This window comes from Marmota monax, unplaced genomic scaffold, assembly GCF_021218885.2.
Source record: "Marmota monax isolate L192 unplaced genomic scaffold, Marmota_monax_Labrador192_F-V1.1 WCK01_AAM20220418_F8-fsc00069, whole genome shotgun sequence".
NCBI lineage: Eukaryota > Metazoa > Chordata > Mammalia > Rodentia > Sciuridae > Marmota > Marmota monax.
In genome coordinates, this window is record NW_026695243.1 from 7,774,682 (window position 1) to 7,801,940 (window position 27,259).

At 43.0% G+C, this 27,259-nt stretch overlaps 1 protein-coding gene across 6 annotated transcripts; it reads right to left on the reverse strand.

The window, feature by feature from the left end:
• Positions 1–1,638: 1,638 nt before the first annotated feature.
• On the reverse strand, positions 1,639–25,452 carry Phf24 (PHD finger protein 24). Of its 6 annotated transcripts, none has more exons than XM_058578101.1 (9): positions 25,322–25,451; positions 16,673–16,759; positions 11,308–11,689; positions 10,547–10,732; positions 7,025–7,103; positions 6,305–6,510; positions 5,797–5,957; positions 5,406–5,501; positions 1,639–5,074 (listed from the first exon to the last, which is right to left on the reverse strand). In XM_058578101.1, the coding sequence occupies exons 3-9, from the start codon at positions 11,683–11,685 to the stop codon at positions 4,978–4,980; spliced, it is 1,203 nt and encodes a 400-aa protein (XP_058434084.1). In that variant the 5' UTR covers positions 11,686–11,689; positions 16,673–16,759; positions 25,322–25,451; the 3' UTR covers positions 1,639–4,977. The 6 variants fall into 6 exon arrangements, with proteins under 6 accessions (XP_058434084.1, XP_058434080.1, XP_058434082.1 ...); XM_058578097.1 differs by having other exon boundaries at positions 5,406–5,504; XM_058578099.1 differs by lacking the exon at positions 25,322–25,451 and adding an exon at positions 20,105–20,516 and having other exon boundaries at positions 5,406–5,504.
• Positions 25,453–27,259: the final 1,807 nt, after the last annotated feature.

The window sequence follows — 27,259 nt, forward strand, 5'->3', positions numbered from 1 at the left end:
GGGATTTCATTGTCCTCCAAATGCCTCTATAAACCTTAGTTTTCCCAATTCTATCATATTACACTAAAACAGTTTGTAAAAGTGGGAAGGAATCTATCAGGCTAGGGAGGTCCCAGAAATTCAGGAGAAAACAGCCAACTAGCTTCCATATTTTGTAGTTTAGCAGGAACTGGAAGAAGTGTCTAAAATGAACCTTTGGTGAGGAGGGGGACAATATATAGCCGACAGGCTGGAAGCCTTTATTACTTCTTACTAAGGCTCTCCCCTTCAGTACTCCTGCTGCATTTCCCTTCTGTGTTTGTATGTGTGGTGCTCCTACACACACCCTCATTATTCGATTCTTGGGAAAGCCAGGGCCAGGAAATCTCTAGAAAGAGAGCCACAGTTATCTTATCCCCAGACCCAGGAATTGGTCAATGATGGGAAACCACAGAGAAATAGCCTGCCCATTTCGAGGTTCCCCAAACAACAGGAATCAGGAAACTGGAATAGCATCACATTTTCTTTATTATAGTTTCCACTGTGCCCAGCTTCTAGGTGCTCCTTCTTGGAGTGCTGTGAAGGCTGAGCCATGGAAGGAACATGCAGCTATAGATGGGAAGACAGGGCTTGGGATGGTCCCCCTTAGCTTACTGTCAAGTTACCTTCTGCAGAAAAGTAAATGGGAAAGGCATGAGGGACCAGAGGGCACTGGATCCTTCACTGTTACTCAGGGGCTCTCAGAGATCCCTCTCACAGCCTATGTTTGGGAGACAGATCAAGGACATCCCTAACAGTTGGAGCTAAGCTTGAAGGCCTTTGTTCACCATGGATATGGGAAGGCCCACCCAGTGCTATGCAAACTGAAATGTGGTTGGGCTTCTTAATCATTGGTCCAAATGAGACCTGGCCCCCTCTCCATGCTGTGGATCATTGGGGAGTATAGCCCAGAGGGTAACAGTTTTTCCTTAGTGCTGATTGGGACTAGTGGAAATTCTATAAACTGATTATTTTCTTTTCAAGATTGGCAAAAATAGTGGCAGCAGGAAAACAACATCAGGGAAAATGCCCAGCTCCACTCCACCCTAGGGTTGAACTGTTGGGAACACAATGCACTGATAGGGCCCACTCAGGAAATCTCCATTGTCTGGGCTGCAGCCTGGGGCTGAGAGAGATATCCTGGGCAAATTCAAGCTAACTGGCAGGAGAAAGTAGCAATTTTATTCCACTGTAAATAGGAGAATACAAAGGGACTTCGGTTACAAATACTGCCAGGATGACCTGAAATTCTGGCAGAGATTGTCCTGCCTTTTAGTGGCAAATTCAGAAGAACAATCATGTGATGCATAATGACATTTCAACCAACAATGGACTGCATATGGTCCCGTAAGACTATATTGCCTAGTAATGCCATAGACATTTTGGTTTGTGTAAATATATGCTATGATATTTGCATTGTGAACAGATGGCCTAATGGCACAGTTCTCAGAATGGATTCCCACTGTTAAGTAACACATGACTGTGTACATCTGCCTTTACTCTGCTGCTTTGAAGGAGACATACCTGCAGGAATATTATGGCCTGCTGTCAGTTTTCAGACCTGCCTAGAGGTTACTCTTGGCTATGGGGTGGTCATGGCCTGACCTGGGCCCTGCTAGACAGATTCTTCTGAGCCTCTCTTTTGGTGTTAGGGCTTCCTGGCACCACTCTTTCCAAAGGTGTGATGCCTGCAATAGTTGAAGTTGTGCTTTGGGCTAAGAGGCCTGGGTACAACCCTGGAGCTTACTTCCCAGTGAGGTACCCTCTTCCCAGGCAGTTTGATTCTGTGCTTTCCATATTGATGAGAGGAATTTGGGAGCCCTAAGATTCAGCCATTTAAGCAAACCTGGGGTGACATCCCATAGGGAGCACCAGGGCCAGAAAGGTGGGTGTCTGCCCTGCTAGCCTATTGCTTGGGCTGAGGGTAGAAAGAGGCAATGTATTCGTGGCTTCTGCTGCAGTTGTCCTCAAAGAAAGAGCACTTGAGAGTTGGATCAATATCTAGGAGTGAGGAAACTGCTCCATCCCTGGGATACCATAGGGGCCACTGCTCAAATGTTCCACTGGGGAAGGCAAAACAGCAGACCTGGACAGTCACTTCCTCAGTGACCCTCAGTATCATCCAGATGCCCTTTTATTTGAATAAAAGTGTAGAGGACAGCTGTGTGAAAAACAGGCTTAGGTTAAGTGGTCTTCAGGGGAGCATATGTGTAACTCATGCCTCCCATGGCTGGTGTCTGGGTGGGTGGTGCTTGGGGAAAGCACTGGTCTCAATTTTCAGCAGCCAAGAAGAAAAGGCTGAAACATTTTCTCATTCCCTTATTAGAGCCAGACACTATTTTTTATACTTGGCAGAATTTCAGACAATCACAGTGATGGAAATCTTGAAGAGGGAATGGGCCTTACAGAGGGTCTCTAGGGATTAGGACACTCCAAAGGGAAATTCTGGACAGGGGGATTGGGATGGAGTTTCTGCAACTCTGGACTGAAGAACAATGGACCCTTCCTCTGGTACAAAGCTAGATGTTTACACAGAAGAGACCAGCCTCCCTTGTGTGATTTTTCTGCTTCCCAGAACTGTTGTGGATTTGAAACTCTATTCTTTGCTGGGGGCAGTGTTCCCTAGGCCCTCTGTAGCAGGCTCTTCACCAAGAAGCTTCCTGACTTCAGACAGGGAGAGGGGTGATTTTAAATCAGCTTTTTCCCATTTTACAAGAACTCTGGGGCATGCTATGTAGGCCCTGAGACAGAGCAGCCTGGTCCGGCCCACAGTCTCTCACCACTCACTCATGGAGAGGTAGAAGCAGCAGCTCCAGAGCAATGAGCATCACCTTCATCTCTGAAGGATCAAGAAGCAAGAAGTTGGACTTTTAGTCTCTATATCAGATAAGGAGTCAGGAGAAAAAAAAAATGTCCAGCTCTCAAAGCCCAGAGCTTGTCTCTACTCAAAATGTCTTGTCTGTGAGACCCAGCAGCCCAGGGCCACTAGTATAGAGGATGACTTGCCAGGAAAGTAAGAGCCCTTGTGTTTAACGTGCTTTAATCTTCTCAGTGAAAATTACCAAGTCTGGCAGCTTTGGATACAGTTCTTGGGTCCAGGAGTCATGTGTTTGCTTTCCTTTTTAAAAAATAAGACTGAATAATGGCCCCTCTGACTGGATCAGTCCAGGGAGTATGGTTGATGAGTATTTACAGGGCTGTGAGTTTCAAAATGTTCAGGGCCATATATATACATTATTCTCCTGTTCATTTCAGTCCTAAAGAATCCATCCCCAGCAGCTTTTCACCCTGCGTCTAGCTCAAGCCATTCCTACAGAAGGAAACTACACAGGGCTCTTACCAAGCCCCTGGTGGCAGCTTCCTGCTTTCCTCTGAGTATCTCCACACCAAGTGGTATTCCTTCTTCTGTAAGCACCCAATTTAGTACAAGTGCCATGGAGCTTTTGCATGATTAAACTCAATTCCCTCTAGAATAACTCTTGGTAGTCAGATCTGGCTAAGTAATTCAGTTGACAACAGAAATCTAGAACCTAGACCCCAGGCCAAGGCTGACCCACACCACACACTGACTTGAGAACTTGGGAAGAAGGGCTGAGGCTTGCAGGCCAAACTTGGTGCCCTTTTGGTAGGTTCTGCTTATCTCTCAGAGTCCTCCCATGCCCAGGCCCCAGTATGGAGAGAATGACTGTAGAGAGCAGTGGGGAGAAGCAGCAACTGAAGCCACATCTCAGTGATGGGGAAAAGGAGAAACTTCTTCCTTCTGTGAAGTTCTACTGGGACATTCTCTGCTGGAGAGAGCTGAGACGCAAATCTTCACAGGCCCTAGTTTTCCCCTAACCTCATTGTCAGGATGGCTGAAAGAAGACCCTGCTCAGGACTACTGTAGCATTGCTCTCTCTTCAGCTGGGAAAGAGGCTGGCTCTGTTCTCCACACAAAGGCACACTTTTCTAGGGCTATGGTTGAGCTGGAACAATGGAAAAGAATGAGCCCTCTCCTTTCCTCTTCCCTGCAGACCTTGTCTTCATTGGTCTCTGTGGTAGCTGACTTGGGTGTGGCATTTAACACAGAGGGTTGATTCCTGCCAGCATATTTGTTCCATTCAGGTTCCTTGGGTTTTAGGCCATGTGCTAACAATCTGAAAAATGGGGGCCAGGAAGGCTCACATTGGGTTTTTACCATTCTGATAAAGACTTTTTTTGGATTTGGATGACCTGGCTGTGAGATTCCTAGAATTCTGGTCTCCAGGAGAGGCTGTCTCCCTCTTTTACAGCCAGGATCTCACAAGCAGTTACCTTATCTGTCTCAAAGAATTAGAATCTAAATAAATAATGGGTTAAACTGAAGTGGTAGTTTTGAACAATTTTTTCCATCTTCACCATACTCAGGGACATAACAGATACCTACTAGTAACATCGGCTCACCACAGAAGGGGTTTTCAATGTGGGCAGAGAGGGCCTCTCAGTATCCTCAGGAGGGAATGTGAATCTGATATGCTCCTTTGTTAATAATAACTTGGCCATAGTTTTGCCTATTGGAAATCAGAACTGGACAATAGATGAGTAGACACCTTTCATCCACACCAGGGGTTTCACAAAAGGACTCTGATCCTTTTTCAAATAAAAAGAACCAGCTTGACTGATATCCATGTGTGTGACTATATGTGCATGTGCACACTTGTATGCATATGGTGGCAAGTCCAGTCTATGATGTGAGGACAGGGGATGATCCAGGAGTGGATGCTGCCACAATTCTCAAGGATTTTCCCTGTGGCAATGTACTAACTGCCTCTGTTGTGAGGGGAATGGTGATTTCAGTGCCATAAAGCTTAATGACAAATTAAGATGCTGGCAGTGCCCAATCCCCATGAGTCTCAGAGCCAGAATTTGGTGGAAGGAAGAGGAAAAGGGAAGAAGGGAGAAGATGCCAATGCTCCTGAACCGAAACTTCTCTGTGCCATGCTATCCTGGGGGTTTCAGGTGAATGGCTGCACTATTAGGGCGAGCAGCCAAGATGTAGACAGCATTCTCTCGCAGGAAGGTGGGCCAGTCCACAGATCTGCAGTAGACATAAATAAAGAATAGGCTCATGAGGCTTGATGCAGAACCCAAAGGCTCACAAGACCTGATCCCAATGGGAGCATGGCTTAAGCCAGACAAAATTCAGGAAAGCCAAGTCTCATGCCTCTCATGTCTGACTGCTCTACCAAATCAGCAGATGGGCTGGCTGGGTCTAGAGAACTGGGGTCAAATGTGTACTCCTGGGGTCTGATGCCTGTGGAGAAGGCATTTGCTATTCTTCAGTAACTGTGGGTGATGCTCTCTCTTACTTATATATGTGTATTAGAGAGGGGAGGGTAGAGAAAGCTAGGTAAGGAGGTTCTACTCACCTGGACTCGTGCTCTGCAGGTAGTAGGGGCTTATCCTGACTTTTGCCACTGCTGCTGGCGGGGCTGCTGTCTGCTAGGGGACCCACGTGGCTGATACTGCTAGGCATAAGCACATGTGGTTAGGAGTAGAATAGTGAAAGGCCTGACTGCTCCCAAACTCTGGTGAACCCATGGCTCTGGATATGCCTCATCATGCTTTTCTGACATATGGCAACACAGTTCACCCTGTGAACTGGCCAACAGGAATAACAATCCTCTGCCTAATGCATAGGAGGATCCTTTCCCGGCTTTTGGTAGGACTAGCAGGAAGGTACCTTTCACACCAAGGGCCACTGGCTTGGGAAAAAAGAGAAGGAAGACTAAATGGGGGCAGAGATGGAAAGGAGCAGACCTCACACCACAAGAAGGAGCCTCTATGAGGCGTTTGCAGAACCAAGAGTGCTGGGCCCAGCGGCACTCTGCCTCACTGATGGTGTTCCCGCTGCCCCGTGCCAGGAAGGTGGCTCGGGCTCGTTCCCGCTCCTTGACTGTCAGAAGCCTCAACAGTGAATTCTGGGGAAGAAGAGACACATTAAGATCTTGGAGATGAAAATATCTTATAAACTGTCAAGCCACAGAGAATCCTACTCCCATTACCTAACCTTTACAACCTCCCTTGGAAGTTTCTAGAGCCTTTCTGGTAGAACAAACATTTTTAGGGGAGCTCAGTGTAAACCAATCTTTCTGGGGCAGTTTCTCCAGCCTGGGCACTTATCATCTGTCACTGGATGGAACCTGAATACATTCCTGATATTGGTTCCTGCTCAGACAGTATCCAGTATTCCCCCAACCTGCCCAGAATGCTTTCCAGACCTCTGTCACCCAATATCCCATGGAAATTCATCCCAGCTGCCCCTCACCTGGGGACGCAATTGCTGCAGGAGTAGTAGGGATTCATGGGACAAGAAGTCAGGCCACTCTATGTGGCCTCGATGTTCAGGGTCCATGGCTGCAAACTGGCGGGCTGCCTGCTCCTCTTGCTCGTCACTCAGTGCCCTGTCACTGTCCCCCCGCTTCGCTGCTTGGTGGCGGTAGCGAAGAAAGTCCTCCAGCGTCAGGGAGCAATCTGTGGGAGGCAGCTCTTTTTTTTTTTTTTTCTGTATTTGGGATTGAATCCAGGGCCTCACACATACTAGGCAAATGCTCTACCACATCCTCAGCTTTTTTAAAATTTTGAGACAGGGTCTCACTAAGTTGTTCTGGCTGGCCTCAAACCTGCAATACTTTCTTCAGCTTCCTGAAGAGCTGGGATTACAGGTATGTACCACCATGCCTGGCCATAGGAGGCACCTCTTGCTGGTCATACCCACCCTTACTCAGCCTTGGGCATCTCCACTTATTTCTAGGATGTCCTTAGTGCCTCCCAGCCACAGGTCTTGTTAAGTCTTTGCTTCTCATAGCCAGGTTAGTTCAGGTTATGCTGGGGTGGGTGCCTCTGCTGGCCAACAACTGAGGAACAAGAACCCATTTACCTCCTATCTCCTGAATCCCAGAACACTCTATTCATGCATGGCTCATCCTAGAAAGGATGAAGAAGAAATTTGGCCCTTCTTCCTCCTGGTAGCACTGGCCAGCCTTACCAGGGATGACTTTACACTGCTGAAAGGTCTCTGTTAGGCTATACATTTCTTCCTCAGTAAGCAGCAAGTTGAGATTGTCCTGAAAAAAAAGAAAAGCTGAGTCAGTGGCCATATAGGCCAGTAAGAAAGAAATGCTAAGGATCAAGAGGAACAGAAATAGTATTTCAACTGGAAGGCAATCCAAGATTACCTAATTCCTGCTTCCCATTATAAATCAAAGAGATTGAGGTCCCAGGAAGGGGAAAGAACTTTCTCAGAGTTGGCTAACTCTGGGGCAGAATTTTCTTCAGAATCCAGATGTCCCCTTTACCTAAATATTAGCTTTCAAATTATTTACTGAGCTAACATCAGGGTTTCTTGAAACTACCTTAGAAAGGTGCTGCAGGGGATAAGGAGGCTAGTGAGTGGGCACAGTTATAAATCCCTGTGCTCCTCAAAGAGAGCAGCTCCAACTTTATACATTTTATTTATCTAACTTCTGTGTTAGGTTGTGCCCAAAGAATATTTTAGCAAAAAAATGAATTCTAGCTCTGATCCTAGTGGATTATATTGCTTTAAATGAATCTGGAATGGTTTTAAAATAGATGCCATTATGACAAAAGATTCCTAAAACTAAATGAATTTTTTTGTGGTGACACATAAGTTTTAATTCCAAACAAGCATTGATATTTTGTTTGTTATTATTATTATTTGGTACCAGGGATTAAACTCAGGGGTACTCAACCACTGAACCACATCCTCAGCTCTTTTTGTATTTTATGCAGAGACAGGGTCTCACTGAGTTGCTTAGTGCCTTGCTTTTGCTGAGGCTGGCTTTGAACTCATGATCTTCCTGCCTCCACCTCCTGAGCCTCTGGGATTACAGGTGTGCACCACTGTACCTAACTTTTTTTCTTTTTTTTTTGGAGGGGGGATACTGGGGATTGAACTCAGGGGCACTCGACCACTGAGCCATATCCCCAGCTCTATTTTCGCTTTTGCTAAGGCTGGCTCTGAACTCACGATCCTCCTGTCTCAGCCTCTCTAGCCACTGGAATTACAGGCATGTGCCACTGTGCCCAGCTCTTGTTTGTTATTATTACTATCCAGTCCTTAAAATTATCTAAGATTTTAACAGAAGATCAATTCCCCCCTAAAATGCCAGCAAAGAACAGAAGCAGTTATTTCATTAATATTCATTTGTGGATTTCATAAAGAAACCAGTTTTTCAATAAACACTTATTGAGCACCTCATATATGCTAGGCACCACCACAGTATGTATGCAACACTGTGAGATAGTCAGAGAGTATATGTGTGAGGGGGTGGGGTGCAAGGAAAAGAAGTAGTTTGACTATAAAGCATCTGAAACTCCCTTGATTGAGCCTCTCAAGTTAGGTCTTTGTTCTAAAAGGAAAAGGAAAGAGGGGAGGCACCAAAGGAGAGTGCCATGTTCAAATCTCTGATTGCTGTGGGAAAATGAATTAGATGGGCAAAGTCTGGAGGCATGCAAAGCAGTTAGGTGGCTATTGCAATAATATAGGTAAGAAATGATTGAGTGGTTAAACTCATACATGAGAAAAGAGAAGGGGGAGGCATGTGAGAGATATTAGAGGTAGAGTCAACAGAGCTTGGTGACTTACTAGATATGAACTATGATGGAAAAAATGAGCGAGGACTAAATTGGGGGATGAGATAAGGAATGGAGGAAGGGCAGGTTTGGGTAGAAAGATGAGTTCATTTGAGGGCATGTTGAGCATGAAGTACTTGTGAGACATCAAGATGGATAAGTTCAAGCAACAGGAAATTTAAGTCTGGACACACAGATATGGGAGTTGTTAGTGTTTCAATAGGATGAAGTAACCCAAAGAGAAAGAAAGAGTATAGTGAGAAAAGGAGAGTGTTAGCAATAGGACTGTGAGACACACTAGCATTTAAGGCTGAGACAAAAAAACTAAAGATATTGAGAAAGAATTGTCTGAGAAAAAGGCTGCAGGAGAATCAGTAGAGAAGATGGTACTGGAAACGAGGCAAAGAGAGCCATACAATGTAGGAGATCATCTTAACAATGGTAATACAATTGTGGGGGGATTTTATTGAGTTTCTATCTTTTCTAGTTTCCATAGCTAATAATAATTTCCACAAACCATACTCAAACCCTAAGAAAGTGAGGGAAATAAGCACTAAATACTTCAAAAAGATCAAATAAGATGCCTGAGAAAAGGTTATGAGACTTGACAATGAAGAGATCACTGGTAATCTTAGGAAGAGCCAATTCAGCAGGATGATGGATGAAGAAGTCAAGATTGAGGGTGACTCAGGAGCCACAAGGAGATGATGAAGTTCTTTTAAGAAGCCTGGCTGAGAGATAAGCAAAGAAGGGATGAACTTGGAAGAGGCCTTTGTAGAAAGCCTGGTGGAGAGTGGTGATAATGTTGGTAGGACTGTGACAGAAAATTAGGAAGGGAGCAGGGCATTCCTGGTAGTAGGCAGGAGACACCTTCAACTCAGTCCCATGCCAGCAGCACACTGCAAAGCAGAGTTTCTGGGCAAAAAGAATGGGATCTCAAGGGGTGGAAAATGGTACTAGGGAAGGTTATTCATAGAGCTGGGTCTGCTGTGGCATACTCTAGTGGGGAAGGTGTTTAAGTAGCTGGACATAACTGTTCTATAATCCATTTTATAGACAAGCCATAGAGAAAGAGAGAGTGGCAGATCTCTGTTTTCTTCTAGGCAGCAGGAAGAAGAGGGTAATCATCCAGTGCTTCTTACTCTGAAATAAGAGAATAATGAAGATATATGCAGCACAACATATAAGAGTTGAACTCCATTCAGGTGTGGTGAGAAAAGGACATGAATATGGCTTTTAATGGAAACCTCAGATTCTGTCCATTGAAAGTTGGAAGACATTTGTTATAATTTGCAAAGTTCTGAATCAATAGAGCTTTGTTATTTAATTCACATAACCACCACTTCAGAGATGAAGAACAAATGCTTCTAAGAGCCAGGTAGTTGGTCAAGTAAGGATCATAGGACTAAGGAGTTTTACTGTGATGGAATCTATTCCTTTTGGAAGCAAGTTGCTTAGGATCTCAGGTTGATGTTCAGGTGAGTACAATAAATGACAACTACAAACTATTAGAGGAAGCATTGCTTTAGGCAATATTACTTTTGAGTAATTAGTCTCGTTCTATCAGTCCACCCCCAGCTCCATGGTTCTCAAAAAGGGGTGATTTTGCTTCCTCCAGGACACATTTTTGGTTGTCACAATGAGGGGCATGTGCTACTGGCATCTAGTGAAATAGAAGCCAGAGATGCTGTTAAACATCCTATAGTGCATCCAGCTCCCACAACAAAGAACACCCTAACCTCAAATGTTGAAAATACTGAAAACCCATCCTAGCTCTAGGACTCCTGCTTGTATGTACTATTAGAAAACCCTTCAGGTCACTGCCTAGAAACACGCATTATAAGATTGGGTTTTCAAAGAAAGTGCCAAGTCCTCTTCTATACAACAGCTCACTGTCCTTGCAGTCCAGGCTCACACAGTAGTGGCAGCTCCAGCCTGTTTCTGTGTGGGCCATCTCAGTCACTTCTGCTGCACTGTCTCCTTGGATGTAGCCCATACGGCGCAGGCAGCCATCATGGAAAACCCTGGTGCAGACCCGGCACGGGAAGAGGCTCTCAGCTGTCCAGACCTCACAGATATCACACATCTCATCGTTGACAATCTGGGAAAAGATGGCAGGAATGAATAGGGATGTGAAAGTTCAGGCAGCAAGATCCTATGGCCATTAAGCACAGAGCTACCTGCATGGGGGCTGAGTCTCTGAAGCAGCCTAGAGGATCAATTCCAACTGAAGCCCCTGTAAGGTGACAGAGCTGTCTTCCTGATAGACAAGAACCAGGAGACTCTTCTAGATGCTCAGACCTTTGTGACTATGTTTTCTAACAGGAATGCTATTAGCCTCTTTGGAGAGAACAATCCATTATGAGTGATTGTCCAAGGCACTGCAGGACATTTAGTATCCTGATTTTGGCACCAAACACCAGTAGGAACTCACAGTCATTGTGATATACCCTAACTCCCTCCTCCCAAATTTCTAAATGCTTCCTATAGGGATTAGTACTAAACTAATAATTTTATTCTTATGGAAAAAATTTAAAAAGATTGTTCTGAACTCAGCTCCATCTTTCTGTTTTTGAGTCTTATCTCAACCACACTCATAACTCATATCTCTTTGTCCTGCTCCTTGGTCATCAGAAAGACTAAGACTGAATAACCCTGCTCTAACTAAACACTCACAGGCTCTCTGGGCTCCAAGCAGATATCTGGAGGCTTGTCATCATCCAGCTTCCGAGTGGGGCGGATGAAGGCAGGGGGTGTGAATCGACTGGTCCTGTCAAACTCCTCAGGCTCCACTCCACGTCCATCTCGTAGCCGTTCCCAGGCTGCACGGTTGACACTGCTCTCTTCCTGGACCACTGGGGTGCCTGCCTCTGCTTCTTTATCTTCCAGCACCTCCTGTACAGAGCCCTCTACAGTGCCACGACGAGACCCTGGTAGCTCACCCGTGCGTCGGAGGGAAGGCCTGTCCCGCAGCCCATCCTTGAAGGCAGACACAGCCAGGCTCACTTTCTGTACCTGTTCTACTGTCTGTCGCTTGGACATCAACACCCCCATGGTTCTGTGGACAAAAAGCAGAGGGAACAGACTCAGTCAATGGCTGAACATGTTAGGCCAATCTGTTTCAACTATTATTGAAGCACTGACTGTTATTAAATGGTGTTCCCCTCTTATAGACTCAGCAGCATTGAAGAATGGAGAGAGTATGTGTTAAGGAGTCAGAGAGGAGCCAGGTATGGTGGCACATGCCTGGAATCTCAGCCACTCAAGAGGTTTAGACAGGAGGATTGAAAGTTCGAGGCTAGCCTCAGAAAATTAGGAAGGCCCTAAACAACTTAGAGACCCTGTCTCAAATAAAATATAAAAAGGGCTGGGGGCTGGAGTTGTAGCTCAGTGGTAGAGTGCTTGCCTAGCACGTATGAGGCACTGGGTTCAATTCTCGGCACCACATATAAATAAGTGAATAAAATAAAGTCTATCAACAACTAAACAATAGTTTTTAAAAAAGGGCTGGGTATGTGACTCAGTGACTGAATACCCCTGGGTTCAATCCCTGGTACCAAGAAAAAAAAGGATTAAAAAAAAGGGAGTCAGAGGATGTTTTACTTCTTACTGGCCCTTTTTCGTGGCTGTCATAAGGATAATGTAATAAAATGGGTTAACAGTGCTTAGTAAAGTGGAAAGCACTCTAATATATGAAATAATATCTCCATCTTCCTTCATATGCTAAAGCAAATTTGTCCAGGAGTCCCAGTCCTCTATACTTTGAGATGATTGGAGACTTCAGAACTCAGGTTTCTCCCCTATTCCACAAGAAGACTCAAGGCTCAAAGCATACTTGCATAACATATTTCAGGCATTCAGACTGAATAAAACTGCCTCCAATAAGTGTGGTACACAATCCATCCAGGGATAGTCCTCATCAAATGCCCACTATGTATTAATCAGTGAATGAACTCCTATTGTTAGAAGACTCCTGAATCAGGTAGTCAGGAAACTCTGCCATCCCTATGCATGTGGTAAAGATCAAAAATGCTCCTCTGCCCTTCTAATTTGTAGCTGTCTTTTTGTGGATCTCTTTGTTTATCTCATAATTTGGTCTATTATAGGCTCTACAATATTTTCCACTCTTCTAAGACTTCATTAATGTCATTCCCACATTTTCAGCTTTTTTTCTGAACTGATTTTTTTTCTCTCCATACCAGGAATTGAACCCAGGGGTGCTTAACCCCTGAGCCACATCCCTAGACCTTTTAATTTTTTATTTAGTGACAGTCTCACTAAGTTGCTTAGGGCCTCGCTAAATTGTTGAGCTGGCTTTGAACTTGCAAACCTCCTGCCTCAGCTTCTTGAGTTGCTGGGATTACAGGTGTGCACCACTGTGCCCAGCTTTTTTCCGAACTGTGCAAGAAAGGTCCAAATCCTTTAAAAAAGAAATGTTATTTCTGACCTTCTCTGCAGGACGGCGTATAGCACTGGAAAGTAAGGACATGATATGGCACATTGCAAAGCTGGTCTGCCACCTCCTAGTCTAAGGAACCTTAGTGGAATTCAGCTGGAGAATACTTGTTCTAAGTGGAGCAGAGTCCATTTTAGCTTTGCCCTCAATCCATTATAATGGAGGCTTATTAAGTAGTATTAGGACAAGGCACGAACTGCTCATCATAGGAAACAGAAAAAGGAGAACAGCATTTTACCACTTGATCTATTTAATACCAAAATTCAAAGAAGTCAAATAAAACACTGGGAATATCTAAAAGAGGGTAAGCTCATAGTACTAGGGGTCACAGTGGACCTTAAGGGATGAGTAAGAAGTTCACTTGCTTGTTTGGGGAAAAAGATAACAATAGGTAGGAGAGGAGGAAGCAATTAGAAGGCTATTGTCCAGACAAGAGGTAGAGGGCTTAAACTGAAATTATGACAGTAGGATACCAAGTGTATTTATTACCATGGAAACAGAATTAAGGAAAGTTAGGGATAAATCACTGATTAGATAACTGATTAGATGAAGGATAAAGGAAGAGAATGTAGCTTAAATTGAGTAGTGAGAAGAGTGGTAGTATCAGTTACAGAAAGTAGGAAATAGTAAGTTGGATTCTGTGCAGGTTGAAATAAGGCTATCCCTGGGACATAATCTTATTCCTGATTAAATTTTTTCAATGGCTTTCTACAGCTTTTAGGAAAGGTCCCCTAAATCTACCCCTTTACCATGGCCCGTGAGGCTCTGTGCAGTTTGACCTCTCTTCTTTTTGTAATTTATTTTAATTTATTTTTTAGCTGTAGATGGACACAATGCCTTTATTTATTTATTTTTATGAGGTGCTGAGGATAAAATCTAGTGCCTCACATATGCTAGGTAAGCTCTCTACCACTGAGTCACAACCCCAGCCCCTCCCTTCTTTTTTTCTCTATGTTCCAATCATACTACCCTTTATTTGCCATGCTCCCTCTGTTTTGGAGAACCTTTGAATACCCTGTCCCATTAGTACCTATTTATCTGTCCAGCTCAGCTCAAGTATAACTTCCCTGGGAAAGTCACTGCTGACTCCAGTCCAGCAGTGCTCACAGTGCCATACTCTTTGGCTGTAGGGCACTTCATCATTACGTATTTAACAGGATGATTATCTGATCAATGTCAGCTTCCTCTATTATACTGCATTATCTTGCAGAGTATCTAGCTCTACTGCCTAGCAAGGTGTCTGAACAGAATAGATGCTTGATAAAATAGTTCCCAATTAATTAATTCATTGTGGAGAAGTCTTGATTTTAAAAATAAAACCTTAATATATATTATATCTGATGACAGCCACATATTTTTCCCCGAAACACTGCTTATATGCATCACAGTGATGCAGATTTCTACCCTGCCATCTATGTTACCAAGGAAACCCATGAATTTATAAACTGACTGATAAAAAAGGAAAGACCTATCTCCCCCGTTTGTAAATGTGTAAAATTGAAAAATATAGCTGAAGAATATTTACTTTGAATAAGAAATTCTCTTACAGAGTAGTCAGAGTAGTGGTAAAGATTTATTGAGCAAATTTGGGAAATCATGCTTCAGTGGACAATTAATAAATTGTGATTAAGAATCCTTTTTTTCAGGGCTGGAACTATAGCTCAGTGGTAGAGCTCTTGCCTAGCATGTGTGAGGTACTGGTTTGATCCTTAGCATCCACATAAAGAAACTAAACAAATAAAGGCATGCTGTACATCTACAACTATAAAAAAATAATAAAAGAAGAAATCCTTTTTCTTTCAATTGAAAACAACATTGGACATTAAAGAAATGGTTAATTTATGGTACAAGGGAAGTCTTAAACAACATGACAAACAGAGGTAGAAGTATAATTATTGATGTGGAAAGATTTTCAAAATATGTATTCGTAATGAATAAAGCAAGTTATAAAAATGCTATGATCTATCTATCTTTTTTTTTTTTTGATACTGAGGATTGAACCCAGGGTGCTTAACCACGGAGCCACATCCCCAGCTCTTTTTATATTTTGTTTAGAGACGGGGTCTTGCTAAGTTGCTGAGGCTGGCTTTGAACTCAAGATCCTCCTGCCTCAGCCTCCTGAGCCACTGGGATTACAGGCATGCGTCGCCACACCCAGCTTATGGTCTAAGTTTTTAAAGACTCCATGTACATTTTTAATCTTTTTGTTATTCTGTATTTTCTAATTTTCCTACATTGCACATTAGTCATATATACATACACACATATATGTGTATACACACACAGACATATATACACACACATGTGTATGTGTGTGTGTGTGTGTGTATGTATGTATAAAATACTAGGATTGGCATAAGTCTTATAATTGTTTGGATATGCTGTAATGTGAACCAGAACATGCTGCTTTATTGCTTAGGGCTTTGGGTCTCTGCCTGATAAAGACAGTGTTTGAAGCATATATTCTTAAGCATTTAGAATGCTCATGTTTTTTCCATATTTACAAGGCCAACTGACCTAATGAGGGTATACAGCCCGGTGGCGGTGGGAGTGGAAAGGAGAGTATATATTAAGGTTTTTGCTGAGGCTTTGAACTGGGGGTTCTTGAAGAGGCTATGCCTACAGTCCTCAGACACTGCCCACTTGCCTCATGGGCAATGGTTGTGCTCTATGGCTAGGCAGGAAGGCAAGTCCCAACTTGCAGTGAAGGCATCTGAAGGGGAGAATGCAAAACTGATACTCAACCTTTCATTTCATATTTTCATTATGAGCAATTACATTTTCCAGAACCACTAGGTTTTCTTCAGAAACCTTAAGTGGTATGTTTTTCAAATCTCTGACCATGACTCAGAGAAAGAAATATATTTTATGTGGTGATCTATATATACACGTGTTTATAGAACTAAAACTGAACCCAAAGTTTTGTAGAACAATCGTACTTTTACTATATGTGATGCTCCCTGATATTGTCTGTCCTATTTAATTTATTCTCCTGATAATGACTTTCTGTAACACAGACTACAAAACAGCAGAGCTTGACAGTATCCTCTTGGTTTGGGGGGCATGTACAGAATATACTAGCTCTCCAATAGACAGGGGCAGCCTCCTCTCAGAAGTTATATCAGAAGTTTTAGGGAACAGTCACAGACCTATGTTTATCAGAAAGAAGGAATGGGTTGGGTTTGGGTGGCTGATTGCATGTACTACTAATAGATTTGAATTTTCCAATTGAAAAACCTAGCTTTAGGATCATTTAAAAATTTTTATTAAAGAATTACATATTTTTTTTTAATTTAAAAATGGCCACCTATAAAGACAAGAGTATTAAGAAAGCTCTGCCCTGGACATGACTCATGCAAAATTAACAGTTTACTCAAGTTTGTCTTAAGAGTCTTTGTGGTTGGAGGGTCTAGAGGAGAGGAATAGCTACTAATATAGCTTTGACTAAAGAAAACTTGCTCTCTATGATAAGACATGAGAAAGACTTGATTGGCCATTGCTGGCTTCAAAGAAAGAGGAAGGGGCCATGAGAGAAGAAATGCAGATGGATTCTAGAAGCTGGAAAAGGCAAGTAAACAGACTCACCCCTAGAACCTTTGGAAAGAAATGCAGCTTTGATGATACCTTGATTTTATCCCAGTGGGACTGTGCTGGACTATTGACCTCCCAGAACTGTAAGATAACAAATTTGTGTTAAAAGAAAGGAAGGAAATAAAGAAAGGAGGGAAAGAAAAGGGAGGGAGAGAAAAACCTACTATATACAAGAGGTTGGTGATCCTTTGACCTGTAGGCCTATGTAAAACAATATTTATTGGGGCATTTTAAAATCTCACTAGGGAAACTACTGAATAAACTGTGATACATTCAAACTATAAAAAAAGTGAAAATTGATTTTAATTTTTAAATACAAAGACTAGAGCAATGATTCTAAAATGGTGAATTGTCTACATTCTGGGACAGGTTGCAGGGATCTATATCAGAAACCACAGGAGGGATATGGTGGGTTGAAACAGCAGATCAATTATAATATGTATTTGTATTTGCAAAACAGATATTAAAAGTCATCACTTTTTTGTGTAACAGACTACAGAACAGCAGAACTTCATAGCATCCTCTAAGTTTTGGGGATATGCAGAAGGTACTAGCTCTTTAAATAATTGGGAGCAGCCTCCTCTCAGAAGTTATATCATAAGTTTTAGGGAATAGCAATACAACTTATATTTATCAGAAAAAAGGCACAGTTGGACTCGGGAGGCTGAGGCACAAGAATTGCAAATTCAAGGCCAGCCTAGCAACTTAGCAAGACCCTGTCTCAAAAAAGAAAAGAAAAGAAAAAAAGAAGGCATGGGTTGAGAAAAAAAGTTTAGAAAACACTTATCTGGGGATCTGGAATAAATAGACTAAATTAACTTTTTCATGACTAATTCATTAGAGGAAAAGCAATTGCATGCATTTGGTTCTTATTGTTTTTTTAAGATGATATAATGAGAGTTATCAAACAAAGGCCAGCCAATTAAGAGGTTACTTTCTAAGTGAACAGACTCATTAATAGTGTATCAGCAAACTAACCACAGATACTTCCCAATACACTGCAGTGCTGCTTTAACCCACTGTCATTGTAAGGATACCATTATTGTCTTTAAGGATACCAAGACTGCTACCAAGCTAACCTAATTGATAATAATGCTAGAGCAATGTTTGGGGAGTTTATACTTAATAAAATTCCCATGAAGATTGAACCTGACATCTACCAGCAAAACAACTAAACAAATATAAAAACAAAACAAAACAAACCACTCTTTAGCTTGACTGCAGACTTTTTGATCACTACTATTTCTTTTACTTGAAATGGCTCATTTTTATAGACTACATTATGCCTGTAGGAATAGAACATGTAGAGCAGAACCATGAAAAGGAAATCATAAAAATCCAAACAAGACTCCAAGTAAGTTTTTTTGTTTTCTCATCATTTTGAACTGACGGTAAACCGTGAGGATGCAACAGAATTAAGACTTTAGAGTGAGCTAAATCCCTTACTTTTTAATGGAGAGGATTGAAACTATATATAAAAGACCCCTTGATTAAAAGTGAGTGTGCTGAAATCGCCAAAATGTGCACCTGGGGTGTTTGATAAATTAACACAATCAGCTCTAATTTCTAGACAAACAAGTGGTACTGATTAGTGATGAGTAAAAACAAATGCCTGGTGAGAAAATCCTGGCCTCTCCTGTGCTGAAGAAATTCTAGGAAGAAGAGCAAGTGAAAAGGAAATCAAGTTGCCAGGATCCTATAAATGGTTCATAATGACTACTTTTTTGGCTGGTGGATGGAACTGAGATTTTCAGCTTCTTTAACAAGGATAAAAAGATGTTGTCCTAAGAATGATGTGACTATCTAAAATTTATGGTATAGGGATGTTTTTGGGAAAAATCTTGAGGAATAGGAGCAGGTGCTAGAAAATAACAGTGGGACAAGAAGGTAGAACAGGGCCATCTGACAACACGAACTAGAATAAATGAAAACAGCAACCACCAGAGTCTTTCTTTCAGTAAGAAAAGGCTGTCTAGATGTGTTTGTCAGGCAGTAAGGCATATGTGGGCAGCCTGGGATGTGTGTGTGTGCAAGACACACCCATTTTCTGCAGAGTACCTACTTATAATGCAATGGTATTATTTATAAGGGTAAAGTTGTGGGAGTAAGGAGGAGGGATTGCTCCACAGCAGGAGCTGGTGGAGAAATCAGAAAGGCAAAGGCGGCTAGGGAACCTCTATAAAGCTTCTTAGCTGTGGAGATCTGAGGAGCAACCCTCCTAATAGGCAAGAGTTGCCTCATTCAGCATGCTAAATGTAAAGTATATTTACTTGTTTTAATCTGATTCTTGATATGGGAATGGCAACTGTTCAAAAAGCTCAAATGCAATTAAAAGGGATTTCTTGAGCTTATGAGGACTTCTCTAGGTAGGAACAAGACAAAGAATCTCTGGGGAGGTGGGAGGTGTAGAAACAGCCAAAGAGAATGATTAATCAAGAGGGAGAAAAGTTTGAATGGTTCCCTCTGCCTTCCATAGAGCATCTATTCTATAACTATTTTTGAATGAATGTTTCAGAGATGACTGGGCAACATAGAAGTTTATTTGAGATCATGGTGCCAGTACCTTTCTCTTTATCAAAGTTGGCCAGATAACTGGTCAGACCAAATCTCTGGAACTCAATTCTAGAAACTGTGAAGTCAGTTCATCTCTTTACATTCACTCTGCTTTCCCAGAGGCGGAGCCTGAATGATGAGTCAGGACTTGAAGGGATGAGAACAGGTACCATACAGCAACTACAGGCGATTTCTTTTACTACAAAGGAGAGCTATGAAATTTTGGGATTTAGCCAATTTCCACAACCACAGGATAAGACAAGAAAGACTCATATTACCAAAGTCAACAGTTCCATGAATTTATGCTGTGTCCTGTGGACAGTACCTGACCCACAGGAGAGTACCTGCCTTAAAGGCACAAGCAGGAAGCTTGAAAATCCATCTCCTCTGTCCCAATTTTTGAGAGAGAGAGAGAGAGAGAGAGAGAGAGAGAGAGAGAGAGAGAATTTTTTAATATTTATTTTTTAGTTTTTGGTGGACACAACATCTTTATTTTATTTTTATGTGGTGCTGAGGATCAAACCCAGCGCCCCATGCATGCCAGGCCAGTGCACTACCGCTTGAGCCACATCCCCAGCCCCTGTCCCAATTTTGAGCAGGAGAAATTTAGCATGAGTGGTATCTGCATGTTCAGGTGAAAAACTTCAGAGTGGTCAACAACTGGCTCCTTGAAGTATGCGAGTGTCTGAGGGACTAAGAGCCTAGGGGAAACCATGTATTTAACATAGAATAGCCACAAAGGTATGGAAAACCAGCAGAACCAGGGTTTATAAAAAATGCAGAATGCTTAGCATAGAACCTGAGTTTACTGTGCACATCAGCATCAAGCCCAAGACTTTAAACAGAAACCATCAAAAAAAAAATGTCCCTTACCCTTTGCTGATCTTTTGAGAAAATCCAAGCCCCAGATGGTCCAGTTGTTCTCCACTGACTGGCTGTTCCTTTAGGAATCCAGTGCCTCCTACAGTGCTCTTGGTGCCTGTTCTACTCAGTCATTCTGGCATCTGGTGGTAGGCTATACACTATTTTTAGATTTCATATCTGTAGACCCTGAAGGGGTTGAACTATTATCTCCCCATTTCCTTCCATTTACCTCTGCTTATGCAGGAAGACAGAGTCACCCTAAACTGCACAGTTTTTTCTGGGGTTTCCAAGGAGCAGATGGGCTAAAGATTGCATAAAACTGTCTTCCTGGCCTCAGCTCAAGACTATGAGGCATGAGGGAGGTCCTGCTGCTACTTAATATTTACTGAAAGCTCACAGAGCTCTAATATACACAAGAACAAAATTATGGAATGATCTTCAGCCTCTGGGGGACTGGGCTGAGTCTTCATTAAAAGCTACAGCGCTGACTTCCCACAGAAGCAAAGCAACAGTTAAGGAACATCACACCATCAGTGATTGGCTGGTGTGAGCAAGCAGAGTTTTTCAGCAAGATGGAGAGGCACTCCCTGTTTCTGCTGTAGGTCCCCAAAGCACAGATTCAGTTCCATATAATGCAGTTGTTATACTTTGATTATCACCATTAACTTGTTTGTTGAATCTACAAATGCTTGCTGAATGCAGCCTACTATGTGTCAGGCACAGATCAAGTGCTAATAACTGTTGGTAGAATGAACAAATGGAACCTCACTCAGTCTGTGAGAATGAAGTAAGTATGTGCATGTGTAGGGGGCATAAGTATAGGATTAAAAAAAAGGTGTTGCTTGAGCTAAATTTTGAATGTGAGTGGGAGTTACCCTAGTGGATAAGGGGGGAAAAAAAGCATTCCAGGAAGAGGTAAAAACATATGCCAAGGCATGGAGCTATATGGGGACTCCATCATGACTTAGATGATACTGAAGCCAGCCTGAGTGCTGGATAGAAATAGACAAGGAAACCTGTTTTCCCATATGAGTTAGCATCAGCTTAAAGGACTGGATTGAGGTAGTATTCTTAAAATATTTGTTTAGAAGGGAATATTCATTTGAATTTCAGGCAGAAAAACAAAAATTCAGAGAATTGGATTTCCTAAGAGTAGGAAAAGGTACACCCTGAAAAGTCCCAGGGCTAACCAATGAATACACTGCTTAGCCTTAGGACCCAACAGGAAACTCTTCAGAACCTACAAGCTGGTAGGTGGTAACTGCAGTGAATCACTGGAGTTTTCTCTATGGGAGATTCATAAACTTCAAAAACAACCAACCTACCCCTCCCCGCAAAAAAAGCCAGTTACTTAATGCTCTTAATGCTGTTTTAGTGAGAACCCCCCCCCCAAGAGGAAACATTTCTTAAAGCCAAATAGAGATGACATATACTCATATATATATACACTTCACAAATTATAGCATGCTATCGAAATACAGAGTTGTTCCATATCTTCCACATTTGCTATAAGGCAAGAGGATGACCAGTTCACTCAAAGTATATGGACAAGAGTAATTTTGGCAGGGGGCTAGAATGTGGTTGCTTAAGGTGGCATAGAGTAGCAGTTGAGTTGATGCCTGGGAAAAGGCATACTCAACATTCATTATAGTAAATACTCTGTAAAGCTGTATTTCTCCCTTACTGTCCCTGTTATTTATAGTAAATGATTAGAGAAATGCAGACTGATTCTGTGGGAACTTCTCAAGGGCAAGAACTCTCATATTTATACAGTATAGTGCTGGCAAGTAAGTAGCACTTAGTATGTATGTGGGTCTCTGAGGGGATTGTTGGAACTGGAGTGGAGGAGAATGGAGAGAGATACTATAATGGAAATAGCAATCATGTTTCCATCTGAACACTGATAATCTAGGTTTCTTGGTCCAAAGCTGATAAGCAATTCCTGTCAGAACTTAGTCATTAAGATTGAGGGGTGGGGCCTGGGGTGGGGCTCAGTGGTAGAGTGCTTGCCTGGTACGTGTGAGGCACTGGGTTTGATCTTCAGCACCACATAAAAATAAATAAGATAAAGGTATTGTGTCCATCTACAACTAAAAAATATTAAAAAAAAAAAACCAAAACCAAGATTGAGGGCAGAGTAGACAATGATATATTCCCATCAGAAATGAACGAGTCAGCCAGGTGTGATAGTGCAGGTCTGTAATTCCAGCAACTCAGGAAGGTGAGGCATGAGGGTGGAAAATTCAGGCCCAGCCTCTGCAACTTAGCAAGACCCTGTTACAAAATAAAATAAAAAGGGCTGGAGATGTAGCTCAGTGATAGACAGCCCCTAAATTCAATCTCCAAAACTGCAACAAATACCCGTTTCCCCAAAAAACCCCAAAGAAATTCATAAATCAATTTGGAAAATGAAGATAGCAGAAACCAAACAACATTGCTGGAGAGAAGCATGTGAGACTGAAAGATAATAGATTTTATAGCTAAAGAGATAGGAAACCATTTGCATAAATATGATCCATTTAGGAACGGGAAAAAATGCAAAGAGCGAGGGAAATAGACCTCACTATTTGGTTTTACTATTCGTGTTCAAGGAAAAGGAAGCACTGTTAAAAATATGGCAACTATTGGAAAAAGAAAAACCATAAAAATGTGATCAGAAAATATGTGGAAGATCAAAGACTGAGAAATCCAGACGGTAAAATCCAGACACATTTTGTACATACTCCAATGAAACTGGGTGAGCCATTCTCTCTGTGTTTTTCTTTGGAGACAGCATTTTTGAGAAGATTAAGGCCACCTGGTAATTCCTTCACATACATTCTAAGATGATTTAATTTGCAGACTCATACTGTGATTAAAGGGGAGTTAGGAACTATTCTTAGACATTTTGAAATCTTAATGTTTATCCAATGCTAGACATCAGGAGATGGTATTCAAGGTCCAAGATTTGGGGAGCACTTAGATCAACCAAGCAATTTTTCTCCAGAGTCATGAGGGGTACAATACCAAGAGCCCTCAATAAAAAGCAATTTAGGAATAACACTGCAAGGAAAAAACTCTGAATTAGAGCAAAGATATTGTTTACAGACTTGATGCTTCTGATTTTCTTTACAAATAGTATATACCTTTGTTTATTTTGGTCTGTTAAGATGATGAGAGGGGTTTGAAATGAGAGGATTATAAACAACTTTATAATGGGGACATGGGAACCAATATAAACCTCTGTCAGAGTTTACTCCATTGAGCTGTGCAATAAGTACCACACCCATCCTTCAGGCAGCCATAAAATTAAAAAAACAACAACTTTCACTAGGTGAAGTAGGTTGTTCTGTCTCTTACTAACTGGGTATCTCAATATGTAATCCCAAGAGACTGAGGAAGCCAGTTTTATTAAAGGAGGATGTCTCTAGGTTTGGATCCGTGTAAGAGAAGAAGGGTAACAGGAAAAAATTTCCAGAATGGTTCTGTGGTCAATTTCATTGCTTGGCCCAGAGTCTATCCTGGGGCCCAAAATTAAATCCTTGGAATTCACCTGGAAGGAAAATGTTGAGGGGAACAAGACAAGGGGGTATCAATGTCAGATAGAGACACTTTGCTCCCTAGACAACAGATTCCCAATAAGCCTTCCTTAGCTCTCAATTTCCTGCCCTCCTCCTCTTCCTCATGCAGAGGCGCAGTTGTACAAAAGTATCCTGAGTGGTATTTAAGGATGAATGTCCACTGGTATGCAGACTGAGAAGGCCTAAACAATAGTGGGCAACACTCTTTCTTAAACATAATCATGTCTTTCCTTCCTCTTCCTGAAGAGTTCTTTGGCAGAGAAGATGGCCTCAGGACACTCCATCCTCTGAATTGTTTCTCTAGTTTCCCTGAATAAGTTCTGTCAAAGATCACACCAGAGGCCTTTCCTAGACCCAACCATGTCCAGAGCCACCTCCAGTATCATTACTGTGGGGCTGCCAATGAAGGAAGCCCCACACTGAAATCTGGGGATTCAGTTTCCACTCCTGTGGCAGTCTCATCTCCAGTCAAACTGTCCTCACACTTGTTTAATCATCATATTTATTGAGCATATAGTATTGCAAAGACCTATGCTTGGCACCTTAATGTAACTTATTAACAAACATTCATTCTTTCTTCTGCTTTTCCCTGGTATTTTTTTTTTTCAAACAAAATTTGAAGAACAGATCTCATGATTCCAAGCTTTGTGATCTTGGCAAATTGCTAAACCTCTATCAGTCTTGAGTATCTAAGGTTTCAGAGGGGATAATTTCATGATGCTGTTGTAAGGATTATATGAGATGTTTAAATATACCAGCATGGTGCCTGCCACACTGGTACTCAAAAATCCTTTGCATCCTTTATTTCTTCCTTTAAAGAACTTTCCTTTTAGGATGTGCCAAACTCAGTTATTTCACCCAATTATATTGCTTCTGGATGATCGGGCCCAAAGGCTCAGATCTATCTTTGCTTCAGAGGCTTGGCTGGTCCTCCTCTCCCTTGACCCCTGTGCGCTTATAGTAGCTTCTGCCTCCACTAAAGTCCAGCTTGGAGCCAAGTCCAGCTTGGAGCCAATTGGGTTTATCACCGAAAAATTCTAATAGAGGAAGGTAGAAGCAGGAAATGAACAACCACCAACAGCCCCAGAGTCCCCACCTCTGAACCATGTTGGGGGTGGGGGATAAGTGAGATGGAGCCCCCTACAGGAGGTCAAGGCCAAAGTCCTCGGAGTAATGGGAAGTCACTCAAAGATCCCATGGCAGGATCCCCCTCTCCTCAGTCAGAGGTTCCTTCTCTGGGCAGCTCTAGGGCACAGTCTAAGGTCCTTCTTCAGAGGCTTCTCTCTGGGATCCACCATGACCGCACAGGCTCCTGGGGGCTCCCTTATGTTCCCACAAGATCTTCCATGGAGTTAACTCCAGAGACCACCCTGGTGCTCACTCCCCAAATTTCTCAGGTCTCCCTAGGGACAGTGCCCTCTGCACTGGGGCTGGTGGCCTCCACACTAGGGCACCCCACGGCAGTAAGTGCACAGTGCCATGGGCGTCTCCATCCACGCAAGGAGTCTCCCACGGGAGCGGTCACTCGGGGTTAATCCTTTTACAGAGGGACCCCCTTGGGGGCGCTCCCACACTGGCACCTCGAGAGTCCAAGGGGACAGTCCGGGCCCGCAGACCCGCCCCTTCGAGTGACGGCCCGGCCCCCGCCACCCCCGCCCCCGCTTACCGGGACCGTCCGGGTGCGGTACTCGGGTCCGGGGCTGGCGGACTCTACACCGCTGGTCCCGGGCTGCCCACGGCCGTTCGGGCGCTGAAGTGCTGGGCCAAGCGCCGGGAGCGGGCGGCGCGGGCGGCGCGGCAAGCTGAGGCGGCGACGCGCGCGCCCTGAGCACACCCACCGGCCCCGCGCGGCTGCGGCGCGTGCGCCCGTGCAAGGCCCTCGCCGGCCGGTGGGCGCGCGCCCCGCCCCGCCCTCCTGCGCCTGAGCGCGGCCTCGCGGCTCATCCCACGCGGTGGCGGCGGTGGAGTGCGACTGCGGCTCTGAAGAGCTGTCGGCCCAGGTGCCAGCCGGCGCCCCCTCGAGCGGCCGGCGCTGCGGCACCCGGACTGCGCCAGCCCCGCCGCCCGCCGCCCGCCGCAAGGTCAGCGCCAACCCGCAGGAGGCGGCTTGGGAGGGGCAATGCGGGGGGCTGCGACCGCTCACCACTCCAGCTTGCCCCAAGGGGTCTGAATGGATGTTGCCACAAACACGTGCCCGGGGTGGGGAGAATGAATCATTTCGCTGTACCAACAAGCCACTCACCCAGGTTCTCTAGGATCACAACCCTGACATTAGGGCACTTACTTCGTGGTACCCATTGGCCTGCGAGTGTCTAAATGAGCCTTCACAAAGTCCTTGCTGGCCCAGCCAGCCTGTGCTCTATTTGCTGAGATTATTGTCTTCCAGCTTCAGCAGCAAAGCTGTGCTGTCACGTAACCCACTTTTTGCTGCAGCATCCTTATCATTCAGACTAACCAAACAGCCAGCTTGTCAGGAGGCCAACAGTTCTGAGGAGTATAGTGTGCATTACAACAAATCCTATGCTTTGAAAAGGCCTTCAGAAAGATCAAGTCATAAAACATCTAGCAATTAATTATAAGGAAATAACTGAAGATATGCACATATGCCCAGAACACTTTTATTTAAATTAATTGCATCTACATTTTTAACATGCCTTCATTTTCTTGTGCATTCAATTTATATAGCTCAAATGTAAATTTATATTATTTGTTGAACATCTAGTATTTTTCCCCACCTTGTTCCAGGTACTGTGGAAAATACATAGAGAAGCTAATTTTGTCTGGAATGTGGGATTTATCAATAGGGGTTTAAGGTAAGTATAACACTGTTAAAATTGCTATGCTATTACTTTAAAACACAAAGTGCCAGGTATTATTTTAAACACTTAAATATATTGTCACTGATTTTCACATCATCTCTTTGAGGGACTGTATTGTTAATTTCTTTTTGTATTATTATTTTTATTTTTTCTACTTAGTTGTACATGACAGCAGAATGCATTTCAATTCACTGTACACAAATGGAGCACAACATTTAAATTTTCCGGTTGAATGTGGTGTAGAGACACACCATTTGTGCAGTCATATATGTACCTAGGGTAATGCTGTCCATCTCATTCCACCATCTTTGTATTGTTAATTTCTACCTTTCTCTGCTAATGGAACTAAGCAACAGAGAAGTTAAACAACTTGCCTGAGGTCACATAGCTACTGTGTGATGGCAGTGAGATTGAAAACCTGGTATTCTGACTTGAGAGTCCGAGCTCCTAATCATTGAGAATGAATGCATGGAGTTCTAAAATTAGTACTTATTTTTGAGGAGCCACTATGTTTCTTTTCTTGTTAAACTAACACTAAAAATCAGACTTTCCATACATCTGTGGGTCCCCTAAATTTAAGAATTTTGTTGGGCCAACAATTCCACAGGTAGGACTCTCCAAATTGTTTTTAGTGTTTTATTTTTAGGCTGTTTGCCTGCCTACATAGAAAAGGAAACTATAGTAATATTACCATAGAAGTTTCTGTTGGTTAATCCCTTCATTAAAAAACAAGGTGTATTGTGCATCTATAATATGCCAGGCATTATGCTGAGAATTAGAAGATG

What these genes read in the sequence shown, in the direction of transcription:
- Phf24 (XM_058578098.1), bottom strand. Translation starts at nt 11,685, where the DNA reads ATGGGGGTGTTGATGTCCAAGCGACAGACAGTAGAACAGGTACAGAAA. An exon ending in GCTGGAGCTGCCACTACTGT is followed by an intron (nt 7,104 to 10,546) that starts GTGAGCCTGGAC and finishes CTTTTTTTTCAG; the next exon opens with GACAATCTCAACTTGCTGCT. An exon ending in GCTCCTTCTTGTGGTGTGAG is followed by an intron (nt 5,505 to 5,796) that starts GTCTGCTCCTTT and finishes GCTTATGCCTAG; the next exon opens with CAGTATCAGCCACGTGGGTC.